The sequence below is a fragment of the Nicotiana tabacum genome, chromosome 4, assembly GCF_000715075.1.
Source record: "Nicotiana tabacum cultivar K326 chromosome 4, ASM71507v2, whole genome shotgun sequence".
Lineage (NCBI taxonomy): Eukaryota > Viridiplantae > Streptophyta > Magnoliopsida > Solanales > Solanaceae > Nicotiana > Nicotiana tabacum.
Genome location: NC_134083.1, coordinates 51,412,934 through 51,430,885, shown reverse-complemented (window position 1 = coordinate 51,430,885; position 17,952 = coordinate 51,412,934). Strand labels below are relative to the sequence as shown.

The following is a 17,952-nucleotide window of genomic DNA, read 5'->3' as shown; positions in this document are numbered from 1 at the left end:
TCGTCATACTCAACTTCTTGATTCATTATTTCGAGATTAGACAGCTTTTTAAGATCTGGGCATGAATTCCGCGTGCATGTTCATGTTTTTAAAGCCAGCACTATCGAAACTGAAAATGATAAGAAATTAACAAAAATTAGGAAAATAAAAAGATAGAATTTTACTACGAAAATGGAACTTCATTTCATTGAATTTGAAAGGATAGAAGGGTTAACATCACAGCAAAGCAATTAAACTAAAATATCTGGATTACAACCCTTAAGGTATTTTTCTTCGAAAATGGAGCAATGGGGTTCACAATTCCTTGTAGAGAGGATCCCAATCCTTTTCCTGGTTCATAGCCGTTCCTCAACATCAGCGAAGCTACCATCATAGATGTGGCTGAAAGACGGGGATGCAGAATTGGTTTTCCTTCTTCCACTTGGTCCACCTCAATCACCTCAAATGCTTGATATATGATAGATTCACATCCTTCCTTGGCGTCGATATATGGAATGGACGGGTCTTTATAGACAGATGAGTCGTCCTCCCCATGAACAATAATTTCTTGCCCGTCACACTCGAATTTGACCATTTGATGTAGGGTGGATGGTACAGCTCTGGCCATATGGATCCACGGCCTTCCCAAAAGAAAATTATAGGAAGTTTCCATATCTAACACTTGAAAGACAATGTTAAAATCAACCGGGCCGATTGTCATGGTGAGTTCGATTTCCCTAATAGTGTCTCCTTTTGAACCATTAAAAGCTCTGATGCTGACATTACTGGTTAGAATTCTATTACTGTCGATGTTCAGCTGTTGTAGAGTAGAAAGAGGACACACATCTACACTTGAGCCTCCGTCAATCATGACTCCTTTTACGTAGTGCCCTTCACATTTGACCATAAGATGCAAAGCTCTATTGTGGCCAGCCCCTTCCTTAGGCAAATCATCATCGCTGAAAGTAATTCTATTTACTTCAAAGAATCTTTCAGCCATTTTTTCTAGCTGATTCACCGTTGTCTTTTCTGAGATATATGCCTCGTTCAGAGTTTTGATCAACACACGACGATGCTCTTCTGAATGCAAAAGCAGAGATAACAAAGATATCTGAGCAGGAGTTTTCCTTAGTTGGTCAATGATTGAGTAGTCTTGCAATTTCATCTTCTTAAAGAATTCCTCCGCTTCTTTTTCTGCAACGGGTTCTTTCACTGGCAAGTGACTTTCCCTGGCTTGCTTAGCTTTTCTCAATTCCTCTGGTGAATAACACCTTCCAGAGCGGGTCAAGCCCCCCATTTCACCTGTTTCTTCAACTATCTCTTTTCCTTTGTATGTCATGACAGTCTTGTTATAATTCCAGGGAATAGATTTTGTGTTTGTCACTAGGAATTGGGCAACAGGTCGGATCACGACTGGCTCTGTTATATTCCTCAAACCATTATTCGGAATGATCTTTTGAATGCCTCCGGGGATGTAAAGTTTTGGCCCACCCAATTGAACCTCAACCTTTTTTGTGCTTCCAGGAACATAGAGAATCCTTTTTTCAGAACATGCCAAGTTCAAACTAGAATTCGCACCTTTCACCATCAATGGTGCCAATTGCGACGGGCTCACTATCACTTTTGGTTCTGGCCCTATGGTTCTAACAACCATCTCTGTCTTGCCAGACTGCTTATAATCCCGATCATCACAAATCATCCCAATAAAATGTGTATTATCATGAGTTGGGAGCGGATTGTTTGTGATATTAGGAGTATCCTCATTGTTTGTTACCACAATTGCCTTTGCTTCAATCAAATTTTCAATGGCTTTCTTTAATGTCCAACAGTTTTCAGTACTATTCCCTTAGGTGTTAGAGTGATACTCACATCTTGCATTTGAGTCAAAACCTTTTGAATTTGGATTCACATAACGCAGCATAATAGGTTCAATCAACTTCAACTGCATCAACTTTCGAAATAGGCTTGTATACGATTCTCCAATTGGGGTGAACTCTTTCTTTGGCTCCTGTTCTCTCACATATTCTTGTCGGGGACGAGGATTATATGGTGCCTGAAAATTCGGCCGGAGTTGACGGGAGCCTTGTGGAATCGGTGCCCGCCATTGTTGGTGATTATGAGGCCTAGCATAAGCCTGAGCATTAAACACTGTGTATTGTTGCAGGGGAACTGAGTATCGGGGACCTTGAGGCGGATAATAATGTTGAAGAGAATTGGATAGTCCTTGTTGAAATTGCACGTAAGAAGGAGCTATTCCTCTTTGAACTCCCCCGAACCCAGATGCCATCATGGATCCTTCCTCCTTCTTTTTCCGATTTCCAAAATTGCCTGACCCGCTTTGAATTGCTTGTGTGGTTGCCTTAAGGGCTGCCTGACTCACAATTTTGCCTGACTTCATGCCATTCTCAACTATTTCACTAATCTTAATCGCCTCAGCAAAAGGTTTACCGATGGCGGCCAACATGTAATGGAGGTAATCTGGATCCTGAGCTTGGAGAAAATAGTCAATCATTTCTGCCTCTTTCATTGGTGGTTTGACCCTAGCAGCCTGCTCTCTCCACTTGATTGCATATTCTCTGAAGCTTTCTGTTGGTTTCTTCTTTATGTTGACGAGAGAGGAGCGGTCTGGCACTATATCAATATTGTACTGAAACTGTTGGACAAAATCTTGAGCCATGTCATTCCAAACGTGCCAGTGAGAGATGTCTTGATCTATGAACCACTCTGAAGCAATTCCTGTCAAACTTTCCCCAAAATAAGCCATGAGCAATTCTTCTTTGCCTCCCGCTCCCCTTAGTTGGTTACAATATCTCTTCAAATGGGCAACGGGATCACCATGCCCATCATACTTGTCAAACTTGGGGGTCTTGAAGCCGGGTGGCAAATGAACATGGGGAAACATGCATAGATCGTTAAACGAAACACTCTTGTGGCCCCCCAAACCCTGTATGTTTCTCATGGTTTGTTCCAAGCTCTTCATTTTTCTGGTCATTTCCTCTTGTTCCATATTCTTTTCGGGCTTTTCGATCTCAATTGGGAACACGTTATGAGGAGTGTGCTTGCATGAATCTGGAACTTTTAAAGTCAGTTCTGGAGAGTAATGTTGGGCATCATGAGCATCCAGCTGTGGATCATTATTGGACTTTTGAGCAAGAGCCGGTTGAGGGACAGTGAAAGTATGGACAATGGGTATAGTAGGTGGGTCATTTCTGAGGGGTGCGATTGGAGGACGTGGAATGGAGGTACTGGGGATAGTGGGAAGGTTAAAGCTCGGACTGAATCCAGGTTGGTACAATGGGTTACTTGTTATGGAGATAGGCACTTGAGTGGCAACTGACACATTATGAAGATTGTCCGATGGCCCTATGGGTAGTGAGGGCGGTGCTTGTCCATTCACCCAGGCTTGGTACATCTCTGCCAATTGTTGCTTCAACACTCTTACTTCTTCAACCAGTCCTGAACCTTGTTCAACCAATTGTCCATGGACATCATCATTATCTGACTCATTCTCACTGTTGTTTGCCATTCTACTTTTTCCTTTTGATCTCGTGTTGTAAGGGTGAGTCGCCAGTTTAAACCACAAACCAACCACCTCTGTTTTACTTTATCTTTTAAAATGACAAACAACAAACGTGTTAGAGTTAGGCATTTTGCAGATATTAATCACACATTATATGTCATGCACCTAATGCCATTTTCATTTCTAAAATGATCTTGGAAGGCTTTATGTTTCATCCCAGCTTATTGATTTATTGGTTTATTTTCATCTTGAATTTAACGGTTTTTTTTTCTTCATTTTTTTTAGATTAATTATGGTTATGATCACATCCGATGAGGATTGCCTACGTATCATGACGCCACATGAATCAGACCATTATGTAGTTCAGGGGAAAACAATAATAGTTTTTTTTAACAAAACGAAATAATACAATAACAGAAAGGACATTACATTGAAAATGACTTACCAAACTCTGACAAGACCAAAAGACAGCGATTTTAAAGATTCAACAATGACTCAAACTAAAACATAACTACTACATAAAAAGTTCTAACAACTACGACTATAATTCAACTCCACAATCTTCTGGATTTCAAACACTGGAACATCTGCTCATGGTGGGGCTTGCCCTGGTTGACCCCCTAATGTACGGTACATCCTTTTTAACTCTGCTGCAAGATGATGGGCAAAAGTAGGTGCATGCTCCAAAAACTTCTCATAATCCATCCCTTGGCAGTTCACATAACTTTGAGCGGTATAAACAGCCAAATTATGAACTTGCTCTTTGAAGTACTGGAAATTCTGGTCTCGATCTTGTAACTGCTGCTGGCGAGTGGTGGCTATCTCCCTTATGTGGCCCTCACGATCTAAGGCTGACTCCAACTGAGCCCGAAGTCTAGCCTGCTCGAGTCTCGCCTGAGCCATCTCCCTATCAAAATCTGCATGCTGGTATTCTCTATTGTACCTTCTCATTTCTTCCAACTGTGCATGGAGCTGAGCTTCTGAACGTACCCAATGGGCCTTCTCTCTCTCGAATTGAGCCCTCTTTTCTTCAAATTGTGTTACTTGGCGATCCTTACTTGATTCGGCCTTCTCATTTAGCTGTACGATCTTTTCATTGGCTTTGTCCAATGACTTTTCAGTCTTTGCCAAGAGGGAATCATAATCTTGCACTTTTTCCATCAGATTGGCAATGGTTCTCTGGTCTTTCCAACTTCTCACTGGCACTTCAGAGGCTTTCTTCATCTGTTGAAGTTGAGCACGAAGGGCTTCATTTTTGCAGATTAGACTCTTCTTTTCCCCTTCGGCTTCTTGTTCTTGCAAGTCTTTCTCAAAATTGAGGTTTCTTAGCCTTTCTTCTAAGGCATGAATAGTTGTTTTGTATCCCTTTTCCCGTTCACCCCAAGCCAACCGTTCTTGGATTTTATCATCAAAGGCTTGAACATGCGGCCTTTTTGGGGGCCTTTTGGGCTCTGGCACATCATCCACGTGAGACCTCTTCCCAAACCATATAGCATAACCCGGATCTACCTCACCTCTCGCAGGATCTGGCAGCTAAGTATCATATTTCAAGTAGCGACAACCATTCCAAATTTGTTGGATTAAAGTTTCGGGGAGTGGGGCTTCGGGGTGTAGCTCAATAACTTGCACACTCAAATCTTCATCCTTAGGTACTACTTGGTACCTTCCTAGCTGTCTCAGAACTCTGTGTGGCGCATACGGCTGGACACTTCTCAAACCCAACAATAGCAAATAACTTTTTAGGGCCGACATGTGTATCACCTCTCTTAGCGGGAGCCATCCCAAAGTCCACTCAATTTGACTTGCATTTAAAGATCTTAGGTGGGATATCCAGGCTTTCACCCCTTCTGGAGAGTTGTAATCTTTTACTCTTTCTTCGTAACTCTCAATGAAATTGTCCTTGTTCGGACCATAGCTCATGAACTTGGGGTGATGTCGGAGATGCTCAATCAACCACATTTGTAACAAAATATTGCACCCTTCGAAGAATTTTGCCCCAGACTTGCACAAAGTCAACGCCCGATAAATGTCTGATAGAATGATCGGGGCAAGAGTGTGATGTTCTTTGGTAGTGAGGACCTGTACAACCCTGGCTATGCGGGTATCAATTGTCCGCTTCTCGTTTGGGAAGACCATAATTCCCAGAAACGCCACTATGAAGGCGAAGCGACGATGAATCTGCCATGTGTCTTTGTTCTGCTTGTTGTTAAGGCCCTTTTCATGCATTTCAAACCCATTTGGCTGCCCGAACCTAGAGTACAAGAAGTAGAAAGAACAACACCCTTCGACTATGTTGGTCTTTCTAATTTGCTTACCGATGTTTAGAAGATCAAAGAATCGGTGTACAGAAAGAGCCCTTGGGAATATGAGCTCCTGGTTTCTCAAATCCCTGCCAAACCCGGAATATCCAGCTATCTCTTCTAAAGTGGGAGTTAACTCAAAATCGGAGAAGCAAAAGATATTGTGAACGGGGTCCCAAAAAATCACTAGTGCCTCAATCAAATCATCCCGTGGTTTAATTTTCATAATATCTGTAAGGGCTCCCAAGTGCTTGGTGACCCATTTCTGCCCATCTTCTCCTAAATCATACCACCACATCTGAAGCTGAAGTGGAGCCTCGCCTACAACTGTGAATGGTGTGTTCTGAACAATGCTCATTTTGTACCTGTGGGTGGTTAAGGTTAGGGTTGACACTAGTCTCAAGAGACAGAACCAATGCACTCCTTTTGCAAAACAATCTTTTGTAAATAACTCAATTTTAAGAAAAATCAACGAGAAGGGGGGCTATTTTTGCAATTGTGACCGAAGAAAGGGTGGCTATTTTTGCAATTATGGCCCCTTCTTACTTTCAAGGATAGCTTTAGGGTCGGGGGAAGGGCATTATGGTCAAAGTGATTCCCAATTGACAGACACGTCCGTTCTTGCGAGAACAGCCCTTCAACAATTTTGAAGATGTTCTAAGGCTATTTTGACAGGAACGATTTGGGATTAACCGAAGCTGGGTCTTCTTATTTATTTTTTTTTTATTAAAAAAAAAATACTAGACACATTTCTTTTTTTTTTTTTAGTTATTTTATAAAAATGGGGCTAAACCCTATGAAGGTTGCCTACGTATCTCACATCCGGTAAGAATCAGACCCGCGTAGTTCGTAAATATTTCAGGAATAGGATGACACTTTTTTTAAAAAAAATTCAGGCTTTTTTTTGGGGTGGGGGGGAGGGGGGTAAATACTGAGATTTTCGAAAATCGGGTAAATTTTCTCCCTCATATTTTCTTCTTTCTGGTTTTCCCTCAATATTTTTATATTTTTATTTTATTTTAGAAACCGGTCAACATGCACAAACCAAATCAAACATAATGCACAAGTAGCACATAAGATGCATCAGGATGGTCTTGTAATTTCGGGTACACCTGTCCTAGACGGACCCAACCCCTATGTTGAGTCCCCAAAGTCAAATGCACATGATACAAACAAACGTTCCTATTAGGGATCCGGCATGAGGCTATGTTATTCTAGGTTTAAATCCTAAGGGGAGTGTTTTAGACCTGGCTTACCCAAGCGGATAGCTCGAGCCGAGATGGGGGTAATGTACCGGGAGCACGAAAGTCTACCCGGCCTAGTTACTGACCCAACCTCGTTTTAATTGGTATGACTTCTAACAGAAAAGTGGGCCACGCGCATGTGTGCACCATAAATTCAGAAGACTCAGAAGGGTGGCGTAAGAAGACAATTTAATACAGTTCAAATAGTATCAAAGCGGTAAATAAGCAACAATTAGCACATTAGGCCCACAAACACAATAATATCATACAATCAATAAAGCCAAGTATAAATCACATTACAAGCTCGAATTCTGAACCCTGAACCAAAAGTTCTGGGTTCTTGTTCCCCAGCAGAGTCGCCAGAACTGTCACACCCCCTTTTTTCCCACGCAACCCTTATTACGAGGTTGAGTTAGAAGAGTTTTTCCAATTAAAGTGATGTTTTGAAAAGGGATTATTTATTATTCAGAGTCGCCACTTGGAATTGAGTTTTGGTGTTCCAAGTCACCTTTTATTGAATCCCTTATCAAAAGAAAGATTTGACTCCCAATTTATGGTCTACGAAAATAGAAGACTGAGTAAGGAATTCTGTTGACTGAGGGGAAGGTGTAAGGCACCCCTCGAGTCCCGTGGTTCTAGCACGGTCGCTTTATTGACTAATGTAAGGCTTAAATTAATTTTTAGTTATTCTTGTATTTTATTGATTATGGCTTATTTATTACCGCTTAATTAATTATTATATTTTATTAATTGTGTTCACCAAGATGCGGTACGCACACAAGGTACTTCTTTGAAATTAAATGTTAAATAAGGTACGGAATGTACACATTGTCAAAACATAATTATTTTGAATTTAAAGGTATCAAGACGCGGGAATGCACACATAATCCTTTTATTACTTAAGCATATCAATCCAAGGTTCGGGTATGAATACATGAGCTAATATTTAAAGTACATCTAAAGTTTTTCTAGCTTTTTATAGTATTTCAATTATTTATCTTTTTAGATCTGAGATATATATTTGTATACTATTACTTTTACCTATTACAATGAGTCTTAAATTAGTGCCTAGGCCGAATTAATATACTCCTTGTGAACCCTCTTTATTAAAATTGACATATAAATGCGAGCAGCAATATGGCCAAAAATTTAGCCATGACATTTGTAAGCAATTAATGCAAAATTAAGACTAAAATTTGAAAATACAGTCATTTAACGATCACAATCATGACACCAATTCTTGACTCCAAAATGGGAAGCAGCAAACTAATTCAATTCTTGAAACTATTTCAAACAAAAAATTATCCTAACACTATTTCAAATAATTAAGAACTCACTTAAATCACTAGTATAATATTCCATATACGAAGGACGTTAGCTTTTAGAAAAGAAATTCTCATATACTCTAGCCATATATATCAATAGAATAAGTCAACTTAACTTAAACGCCAAAGGCAGTAAGTAATAAAAATAATTAACGTAACTCTAGTCACTTTCTTTTTACCTTTTTTTTTCTGAGACTAAATAACTGACCAAATTAACAAGTTACAGACGTGATTTAAGCTTACAAAGATTTCTTTTTTTTTTTTTTTTTTACAGAAAACTTTACCAACAGGGTTGAAGGATTTTCGACAGAGACTCCGACATTCACTCTTTAAGTTGAAATGCCTTTTATTTTTTAACTGATGCTCCTACGAGTCTAAGCAAAAATATACCGCAACTCCAGCTTAAAACGCAGACAATACAGTAACGTGCTCGACATAACATTTATACCAACTTAACAATAGATAAAGCGAATATTAGCAGGAAAGCTTCATTCATCCAAAGCATATTTAGAGTAAAACAAGCAGGTAATAGAGTCTTTTATCTTCTCATCTCATGTAGCTTATAAACCTACTGTTAGAATGTTCATATCAACAAATAATTATGTAATAGGCTATCAACATGAATCACTTAAAGAAAGTTCTCATAAAAAAAACAGTAACAATATTAAGAGAAAAGGTAGTATATCCAAGACGAAAACGAACCTCTAAGGCAGCAAAAGAAACTTTTTCTTTTATTTATAAAAAGTCGAAACTGGTACAAGGAAGCAACTTTCGAATCTTCAGAACCAAAAACCGTAACAAAACCTCGACTTCGAAACTCGCCGGAACTCGATGAACCTCGGACGTACTCAACTGGGTTTGGGCATTTTTTTTTTGGCTGAGATTTGGACCATTCTCGAGCTGCTTTTAATTGAGTTTGGAGGTTATTTCAAGGCTGAAATATTTTCGATGATGTTTAATGTCGATAATGAGAGAAAAGATAAAATCTTTGGCTGCTACTAGCTTAACTCTTTTTAGCGTTCTTTCTTTCTTTCAATTTTCATTGCTTGATTCCTTCTTTTGTGAAGTATTTTCTTTCCTCTTTTCAACGTTACTTTCCTTCTGTTCCCCCCGATTTCGTTCCCTTTTTCTATTTTTTTCTGTCCCCCCCCCTCCCCTCCCCCCCTTTTCTAATCTAAATGTATGCCTTATATAGAGAATGTGTAATAGTGTGTGTATTGATGGAGAAGAAGAGTGGAAAGGTGGGGGGGCGTGTGTGTGTGTGTGACGAAAATGGGGATATGGGGTTGGGACGTAAGAGACGTGAGTAAGAGGGACATAAAAGGCGGGAAGTTAGGCTAAAAATGGGGATTTATGGGATTGGGATTGTTATCTAATTAAAAATCAGATTTTTGAATTCATTTTTTAGGAGATAAATTAAAATATTAAATAAAAAAATTAACTAACATTTCTTACAATATAAAAAAATTAAATATTTACATGTACTTTAAATGATACTAATAAAGATACTATAATTTACTTATTAAAATTCTAATTAAAGAAAACCAAATTTTTTTTTTTTTTTTTTTGTAAATTTTCTTTTTCTCTTTACAAAAAGAAATAAAATTTGTACTATAAGTATGTGAATATCTTTGTAGTTTTTTTTTTTATAAATAAAACCTATTAAGAGTAAGATAAAAGTTTAAAATATTAAGATTAGACCTAAAAAGAAATATTTACACTAAAATAGTATAGAATTTGGGTGCGGTCAAAAATTAGGTGTTCACAGCATGCCCCTCTTTGCTTGGAAACATGAAGAGTTTTCAAGCAAAGAAAATGAACAAGGTGACTGATTTTTGACCTCACTATTATTTAAAAAGGAAAAGAAGATAAAATAAAAAAGTGCGACCGAGCCTTGGTTGTAGGCAGCCTACATATCCCGGGTTATAAGGGAATCAGGTCACGTGTAGTTCAAGTGAAAAATGACTGATAGAGTATACTTAGATGGAGAGCCGAGCGAAGTTCCGTCGAGGTTCTGATCCGCAGTTCCTACTATTACATCAAAGTGAAAAGAAAATTACATACTCTTGAAATCTAAGAGTTACAAAATTTCTATCTAAATGCTATCTGGAGTCTTGTCTTGATTCTTGACTTGCTTCCCTCATTGACTTTAAACTGAAACTTGATGCTCTCGATGTAACAAACTATGAAATATTCTCCGAGGCTTGATTCTCGATCAGATGACGAGAAGATGGATCTTGAGACCCTATGTCTTAGCATGCATTATGTCAAAGCTGGTTCGGCTGGTATTGAGATCAAACGTTCCACTTTCTCTGGCGAGAGATGGAATCTTATTTTTTTGCACATCCAATCCGTACTTTGCAAAAACAACCTGCAAATCATGAGAAACAAACAAAACGAACAAAAAATATTTCTGCCCCAGTTTGCTCTAGGAAATTTTTGTGAGTTATTGAAAATTCATTAAACTATATTTGCTATTGCAGAATAAAGAATTGGAAAAAAAACACGTACCCTATGTTAATAAAAAGGAAGGCAACCAGGGGATGTAGTACCCTATGTTGACCATAAGATGAGGCTCGTGGCACTCTAAGATGCTACTAGGGAATGTCGTACCCTATGTTGGCAGAAAGTAAGGCAGCCAGGGGATGTAGTACCCTATTTGGCAATAAGGTGAGGCTCTTGGCACTCTGGGATGCTACTAGGGAATGTCGTACCCTATGTTGGCAGAAAGTAATGCAGACAAGGGATGTAGTACCCTGTGTTGGAAATAAGATGAGGCTCATGGCGTTCTGAGATGCTACTAGGGAATGTCGTACCCTATGTTGGCAGTAAAAATGAGGCTCGCGGCACTCTGGGATGCTACTAGGGAATGTTGTACCCTATGTTGGCAAAAAGTAATGCATCCAGGGGATGTAGTACCCTGTGTTGGTGATAAGATGAGGATCGTGGCTCTCTGAGATGCTACTAGGGAATGTCGTACCCTATGTTGGCACTAAAATACAACTAGGGGATGTAGTACCCTGTGTTTGGCAGTAAGATGAGGCTCGTGGCACTCTGAGATGCTACTAGAAAATGTCGTATCCTATGTTAGCAATGAGAAATGCAACCAGGGGATGTAGTACCATGTGTTGGCAATACGATGAGGCCCGTGGCACTCTGAGATGCTACTAGGGAATGCCGTACCCTATGTTGGCACTAAAATGCAATCAGGGGATGTAGTACCCTGTGTTTTGCAGTAAGATGAGGCTCGTGGCTCTCTGAGATGCTACTAGGGAATGTCGTATCCTATGTTAGCAATGAGAAATGCAACCAGGGGATGTAGTACCATGTGTTGGCAATAAGATGAGGCCCGTGGCACTCTGAGATGCTACTAGGGAATGTCGTACCCTATGTTGGCACTAAAATGCAACCAGGGGATGTAGTACCCTGTGTTTGGCAGTAAGATGAGGTTCGTGGCTCTCTGAGATGCTACTAGGGAATGTCGTACCCTATGTTGGCAGTAAAAATGAGGCTCACGGCACTCTGGGATGCTACTAGGGAATGTTGTACCCTATGTTGGCAAAAAGTAATGCATCCAAGGGATGTAGTACCCTGTGTTGGTGATAAGATGAAGATCGTGGCTCTCTGAGATGCTACTAGGGAATGTCGTACCCTATGTTGGCACTAAAATGCAACCAGGGGATGTAGTACCCTGTGTTTGGCAGTAAGATGAGGCTCATGGCACTCTGAGATGCTACTAGGAAATGTCGTATCCTATGTTAGCAATGAGAAATGCAACCAGGGGATGTAGTACCATGTGTTGGCAATAAGATGAGGCCCGTGGCACTCTGAGATGCTACTAGGGAATGTCGTACCCTATGTTGGCACTAAAATGCAACCAGGGGATGTAGTACCCTGTGTTTGGCAGTAAGATGAGGCTCGTGGCACTCTGAGATGCTACTAGGAAATGTCGTATCCTATGTTAGCAATGAGAAATGCAACCAGGGGATGTAGTACCATGTGTTGGCAATAAGATGAGGCCCGTGGCACTCTGAGATGCTACTAGGGAATGTCGTACCCTATGTTGGCACTAAAATGCAATCAGGGGATGTAGTACCCTGTGTTTGGCAGTAAGATGAGGCTCGTGGCTCTCTGAGATGCTACTAGGGAATGTCGTATCCTATGTTAGCAATGAGAAATGCAACCAGGGGATGTAGTACCATGTGTTGGCAATAAGATGAGGCCCGTGGCACTCTGAGATGCTACTAGGGAATGTCGTACCCTATGTTGGCACTAAAATGCAACCAGGGGATGTAGTACCCTGTGTTTGGCAGTAAGATGAGGCTCGTGGCTCTCTGAGATGCTACTAGGGAATGTCGTACCCTATGTTGGCAATAAAATGAGGCTCTTGGCACTCGGAGATGCTACTACGGAATGTCGTACCCTATGTTAGCAATAAAAAATGCAACCAGGGGATGTAGTACCCTATATTGAAGATAGGGTATTGATTCCCTATAATGAAACTAAAAATAACATGATTACATGTATTAGGAGAAAATCAAGGATTTGAGAACTTCACTTGGTGGTGTTCGTCTTTTCACGAACTGTTTCCTAAAATTGTTATGTTCCTGTTCTAAACAAAGAAAGATTTGTTAGTTTTAAAATGGTGGTCGGTTTGTGGCCTTGATTTCTTGGGCGACTTGACCTTGCGTCTATTACACTTGTTAGAAAAACTGAGTCCGTCAATGATTGTACAAGTTGCATGGAGATTCTGTCTTTTCTTTCTGGAGATCTTCTTTCTCAACATCAAAACCTAACCATTTTGCGCCTATCACCATTTGTGTTCATGGTGCAAACAACCTTGCTTCCCAAAAATCTTTTAACTGAGTAACTTTTGTTGACCCTTGGAACATTATTTAGTCCTTCCAGCCTTTTTCTCGTCAAGGAAAATTGCAGATGGCTTTATGCCTTTTCCTATACGGTTTATGCCCAGCAATCTTTGCTTTATATAACGGGGAAACTGTAACCAATTTTGCAGTCTTTTCTTTGCTTTGCTTTGACAAGATTATACTGAAAGGGACTCAAAAAAAGTAATGCGAAAGAAAACAAGAAGGTAACCTAATAGATATTACAACTTAATCAAGAAGTGTCCCTTTCAGAAGAAAAAATAAGAAAGGACTTATCTAGAGGAAATATGCTGACTTCAATGAACATGACATGCACTTTGGACTGGATGCCCGATCCGTTTGAACCGTCTAATTCTCGAAATCTGTTGTAAACTTAACTTTGAAACTGAGTTCTTTGTCTTGACCATGCTTGTGTCGGGATGTACGAAGCCTTAAATCGATCAATGATGCCCTTTGTGGGTTTTCACCAATTGACCTCTCTCATCTATCTTTCTCTCAACTCACCATTGCCTTATAGTGCCCGTGAGGGTTTTCACCAATAAGACTCTCTCATTTATTTTTCTCTCTTTACAATGACTGAGGCATCACCCGTAGTATACTGTCTTAGCATTCTCGAAAGTTGATCAGAAGGTCTTAGCAGGGAAAGGTAAAAAGAAATACTCAACTGAATTACAACTTTTGGACCCATTTTGATGGAACAACCATCGAAAATAAAATAAAACCATGCCCCAGTTTATTTGAATACTTAGGACATGTGGATTTTTGTTTTGGTGTGACCGAACCCCAGAGTGAGGCTGCCTACGTATCCTTTCGGAATCAGGTCAGACGTAGTTCAATGACATGAACTTGTTTTGATGATTTTTTATTTTTTTTTGAGTTTTCTTTCTTTTTTTTTATTTTATTTTAAGTACATTGGTTCCAAAAGAGGGGAAAACAAAGAAATATAAACAAGGCTTCAAAGGGATAACTAGGGTTGACCAGTGTTTGGGTAGCGAGAATGATAGCCTTTCGTCATCCCAACCTGAGAATGCTAAATATAAGAATGCCCCAACAGAGCCATGTCAGACATAGTATCTCTTGACCGCATCTGCGTTGACGGATATATCAGTCACCTTTCCTTCTATATCTGCCAAGTGTAGAGCTCCTTTTGATAATACTTTCTTGACGAGGTAAGGACCTTGCCAATTCGGGGCGAACTTTCCTTTTGCTTCTTCCTGGTGCGGAAAAATACATTTCAAAACAAGTTGTCCTACCTCAAATTTTCTTGGGCGCACTTTCTTATTGTAAGCGCGTGCCATTCTTTGTTGGTATAACTGACCAAAACAAACTGCCGCCAAACGCTTTTCATCAATCAAATTCAACTGTTCCAATCGGGACTTCACCCATTCAGTGTCCTCAATCCCTGCTTCAACAATGATTCGGAGAGAGGGAATCTCAATTTCAGCAGGTACGACCGCTTCAGTTCCATAAACCAATAAGTAGGGCGTTGCGCCAACTGATGTACGGACAGTTGTCCGGTATCCCAAAAGAGCAAAAGGTAGTTTCTCGTGCCATTGTCTAGACCCTTGGATCATCTTCCTAAGAATCTTCTTAATATTCTTATTCGCAGCTTCAACAGCTCCATTAGCTTTGGGACGGTAAGGAGTAGAATTTCGATGCTCAATTTTAAATTGTTCACATACCTCCTTCATCAGATGACTATTCAAATTAGCAGCATTATCTGTAATAATGGTTTTTGGAATACCGAAACGACAGATAATGTTGGAGTGAACAAAGTCTACTACTGCTTTCTTGGTAACTGCTTTCAATGTAATAGCTTCCACCCATTTGGTGAAGTAATCAATTGCAACCAAGATGAATCTGTGCCCATTTGAAGCTTTTGGCTCGATTGGGCCAATGACGTCCATTCCCCAAGCAACAAAAGGCCAAGGAGCCGACATAGGATACAACTCTAAAGGAGGCGAGTGAATCAAATCACTGTGAATCTGACACTGGTGGAACTTTCGAACAAAACGAAAGCAATCTCGTTCCATAGTAAGCCAATAATATCCTGCCCGAAGGATTTTCTTTGCTAGAACATATCCATTCATGTGCGGGCCACAAACTCCCGAATGCACCTCATTCATAATCATTTCAGCTTCTTTGGCATCACACATCTCAAAAAATTCAAATCCGGAGTTCTTTTGTATAGGATTTCCCCACTCAAAAAGAAACCATTAGAGAGTCGCCTAACAGTTCTCTTTTGATCCCTATTAGCATGTTCCGGATATTCTCTTATTTTCAGAAATTATTTAATATCACGATACCATGGTTCACCATCTGGTTCTGCTTCAATTGTATTGCAATAACCATGTTGATCCCGAATTTGAATTTCTAATGGGTCAATGTGAGTATTACCCGGATATGGAAGCATTGAGGCCAGGGTGGCCAAGGCATCAGCTAATTCATTGTGAAACCTGGGAATGTACCTGAATTCGATGGACTTGAACCTTTTTCTAAGATCCTCCACACATTGTCTATATGGAATGAGCTTGATGTCTAGAGTCTCCCAATCACCTTGAGCCTGCCGAATAAGCAAATCTGAATCTCCCATCACCAACAATTCATGCACATTTAGGTTTATTGCCATGTTCAGACCCATGATGCAAGCTTCATATTCTGCTGTGTTATTTGTACAGAAAAAACAAAGTCGCGCCGTGGCAGGGTAATGTTGCCCAGTAGGTGATACCAGAATTGTCCCAATCCCTACGCCTTTGATGTTGACAGCCCCATCAAAGTATAGTTTCCAAATTTGACTGTCATCTTGGACTACTTCTTCAACTAAATTAACCTCTTCATCTGGGAAATATGTGTTCAAAGACTCATACTCATCATCAACCGGGTTTTCTGCCAGATGATCAGCCAAAGCTTGTGCCTTCATGGCAGTGCGAGTGACATAAACAATATCAAACTCTGTGAGCAAGATTTGCCATTTTGCTAATTTGCCAGTTGGCATCGGCTTCTGAAAGATGTACTTCAGGGGATCCATTCGGGATATGAGGTAAGTTGTATAGGCCAAAAGATAATGCCTAAGCTTCTGGGTGACCCAGGTTAAAGCGCAACATGTTCTTTCCAAAAGAGTGTATTTAGCCTCATAAGTGGTGAACTTTTTGCTCAAATAATATATTGCTTGTTCTCTTTTGCCTGTGACATCATGTTGACCCAGAACATAACCAAAGGAACTATCCATTACTGACAGATATAAAAATAGAGGCCTACCAGGTTCCGGCGGGACCAAAATAGGGGGATTTGACAAATATTCCTTGATCTTATCAAAAGCTTCTTGGCACTCATCTGTCCACTTGATAGCGGCGTTCTTTTTCAACAACTTAAAAATAGGCTCACATGTTGTTGTAAGCTGCGCGATGAACATGCTGATGTAATTCAACCTCCCGAGTAAACTCATGACTTCTGTTTTGTTCTTCGGGGGAGGCAGCTCTCGAATGGTTTTTATCTTGGAGGGATCTAACTCAATGCCTCTTCGACTAACTATAAAACCCAAAAGCTTCCCAGAAGGAACTCCAAATGCACATTTGGCTGGATTGAGTTTGAGATTGTACCTTCGTAGCCTTTCAAAGAACTTTTTCAAGTCTTGCACATGGTCAGCTTGTGTTCTCGACTTAATGATCACATCATCAACATACACTTCAATCTCTTTGTGCATCATGTCATGGAACATGGTAGTCATGGCTCTCATGTAAGTTGCCCCTGCATTCTTCAAACCGAATGGCATAACCCTATAACAATAAGTTCCCCATGGAGTTGTGAAGGCGGTCTTTTTTGCATCTTCTTCATCCATCAGAATTTGGTGATATCCGGCATAACAATCCACAAAAGATTGGATCTCATGTTTAGCGCAATTGTCAACAAGGATATGAATGTTGGGTAAGGGAAAGTTGTCCTTTGGACTTGCTTTGTTTAAATCTCTATAGTCAACACAAACTCTGATTTTCCCATCCTTCTTTGGCACTGGCACAACATTTGCTAACCATGTAGTGTATCGGACGACCCTGATCACATTTGCACTTAGTTGCTTCGTGATTTCTTCTTTAATCTTATCACTCATGTCTGTCTTAAACTTCCTTTGTTTTTGTTGGATTGGTGGAAAATTAGGATGTGTGGGAAGCTTATGGACCACTAGATCGGCACTCAAACCCGGCATGTCATCATACGACCAAGCAAAAACATCTCTATACTCAAACAAAACTTGAATTATGGCATCTATCGTCTTTTGTTCAGTATGAATGCTTATTTTTGTTTCTCTGATTTCTTCAGGACTTCCCAGGCTAATTGCCTCAGTTTCATTTAAGTTAGGCTTAGGCTTATTCTCAAATTGATCCAATTCCCTTTTTATTTCTCTAAAAGCCTCATCTTCGTCATACTCAACTTCTTGATTCATTATTTCGAGATTAGACAGCTTTTTAAGATCTGGGCATGAATTCTGCGTGCATATCATGTTTTTAAAGCCAGCACTATCGAAACTGAAAATGATAAGAAATTAACAAAAATTAGGAAAATAAAAAGATAGAATTTTACTACGAAAATGGAACTTCATTTCATTGAATTTGAAAGGATAGAAGGATTAACATCACAGCAAAGCAATTAAACTAAAATATCTGGATTATAACCCTTAAAATAATCCAAATACAGAAAAAACAA

At 39.9% G+C, this 17,952-nt stretch overlaps 1 protein-coding gene and 1 pseudogene across 1 annotated transcript; both read right to left on the bottom strand.

The window, feature by feature from the left end:
* Positions 1 to 48: 48 nt before the first annotated feature.
* LOC142179915 (uncharacterized) lies at positions 49 to 17,455 on the bottom strand. Its single transcript, XM_075250808.1, is given in 8 exon segments — positions 49 to 109; positions 660 to 1,767; positions 1,849 to 2,771; positions 2,838 to 3,571; positions 15,264 to 15,403; positions 15,406 to 15,482; positions 15,561 to 16,452; positions 16,705 to 17,455. Coding segments are annotated over 8 exon segments (4,686 nt in total).
* LOC107821959 (uncharacterized) lies at positions 3,925 to 6,157 on the bottom strand (annotated as a pseudogene).
* Positions 17,456 to 17,952: the final 497 nt, after the last annotated feature.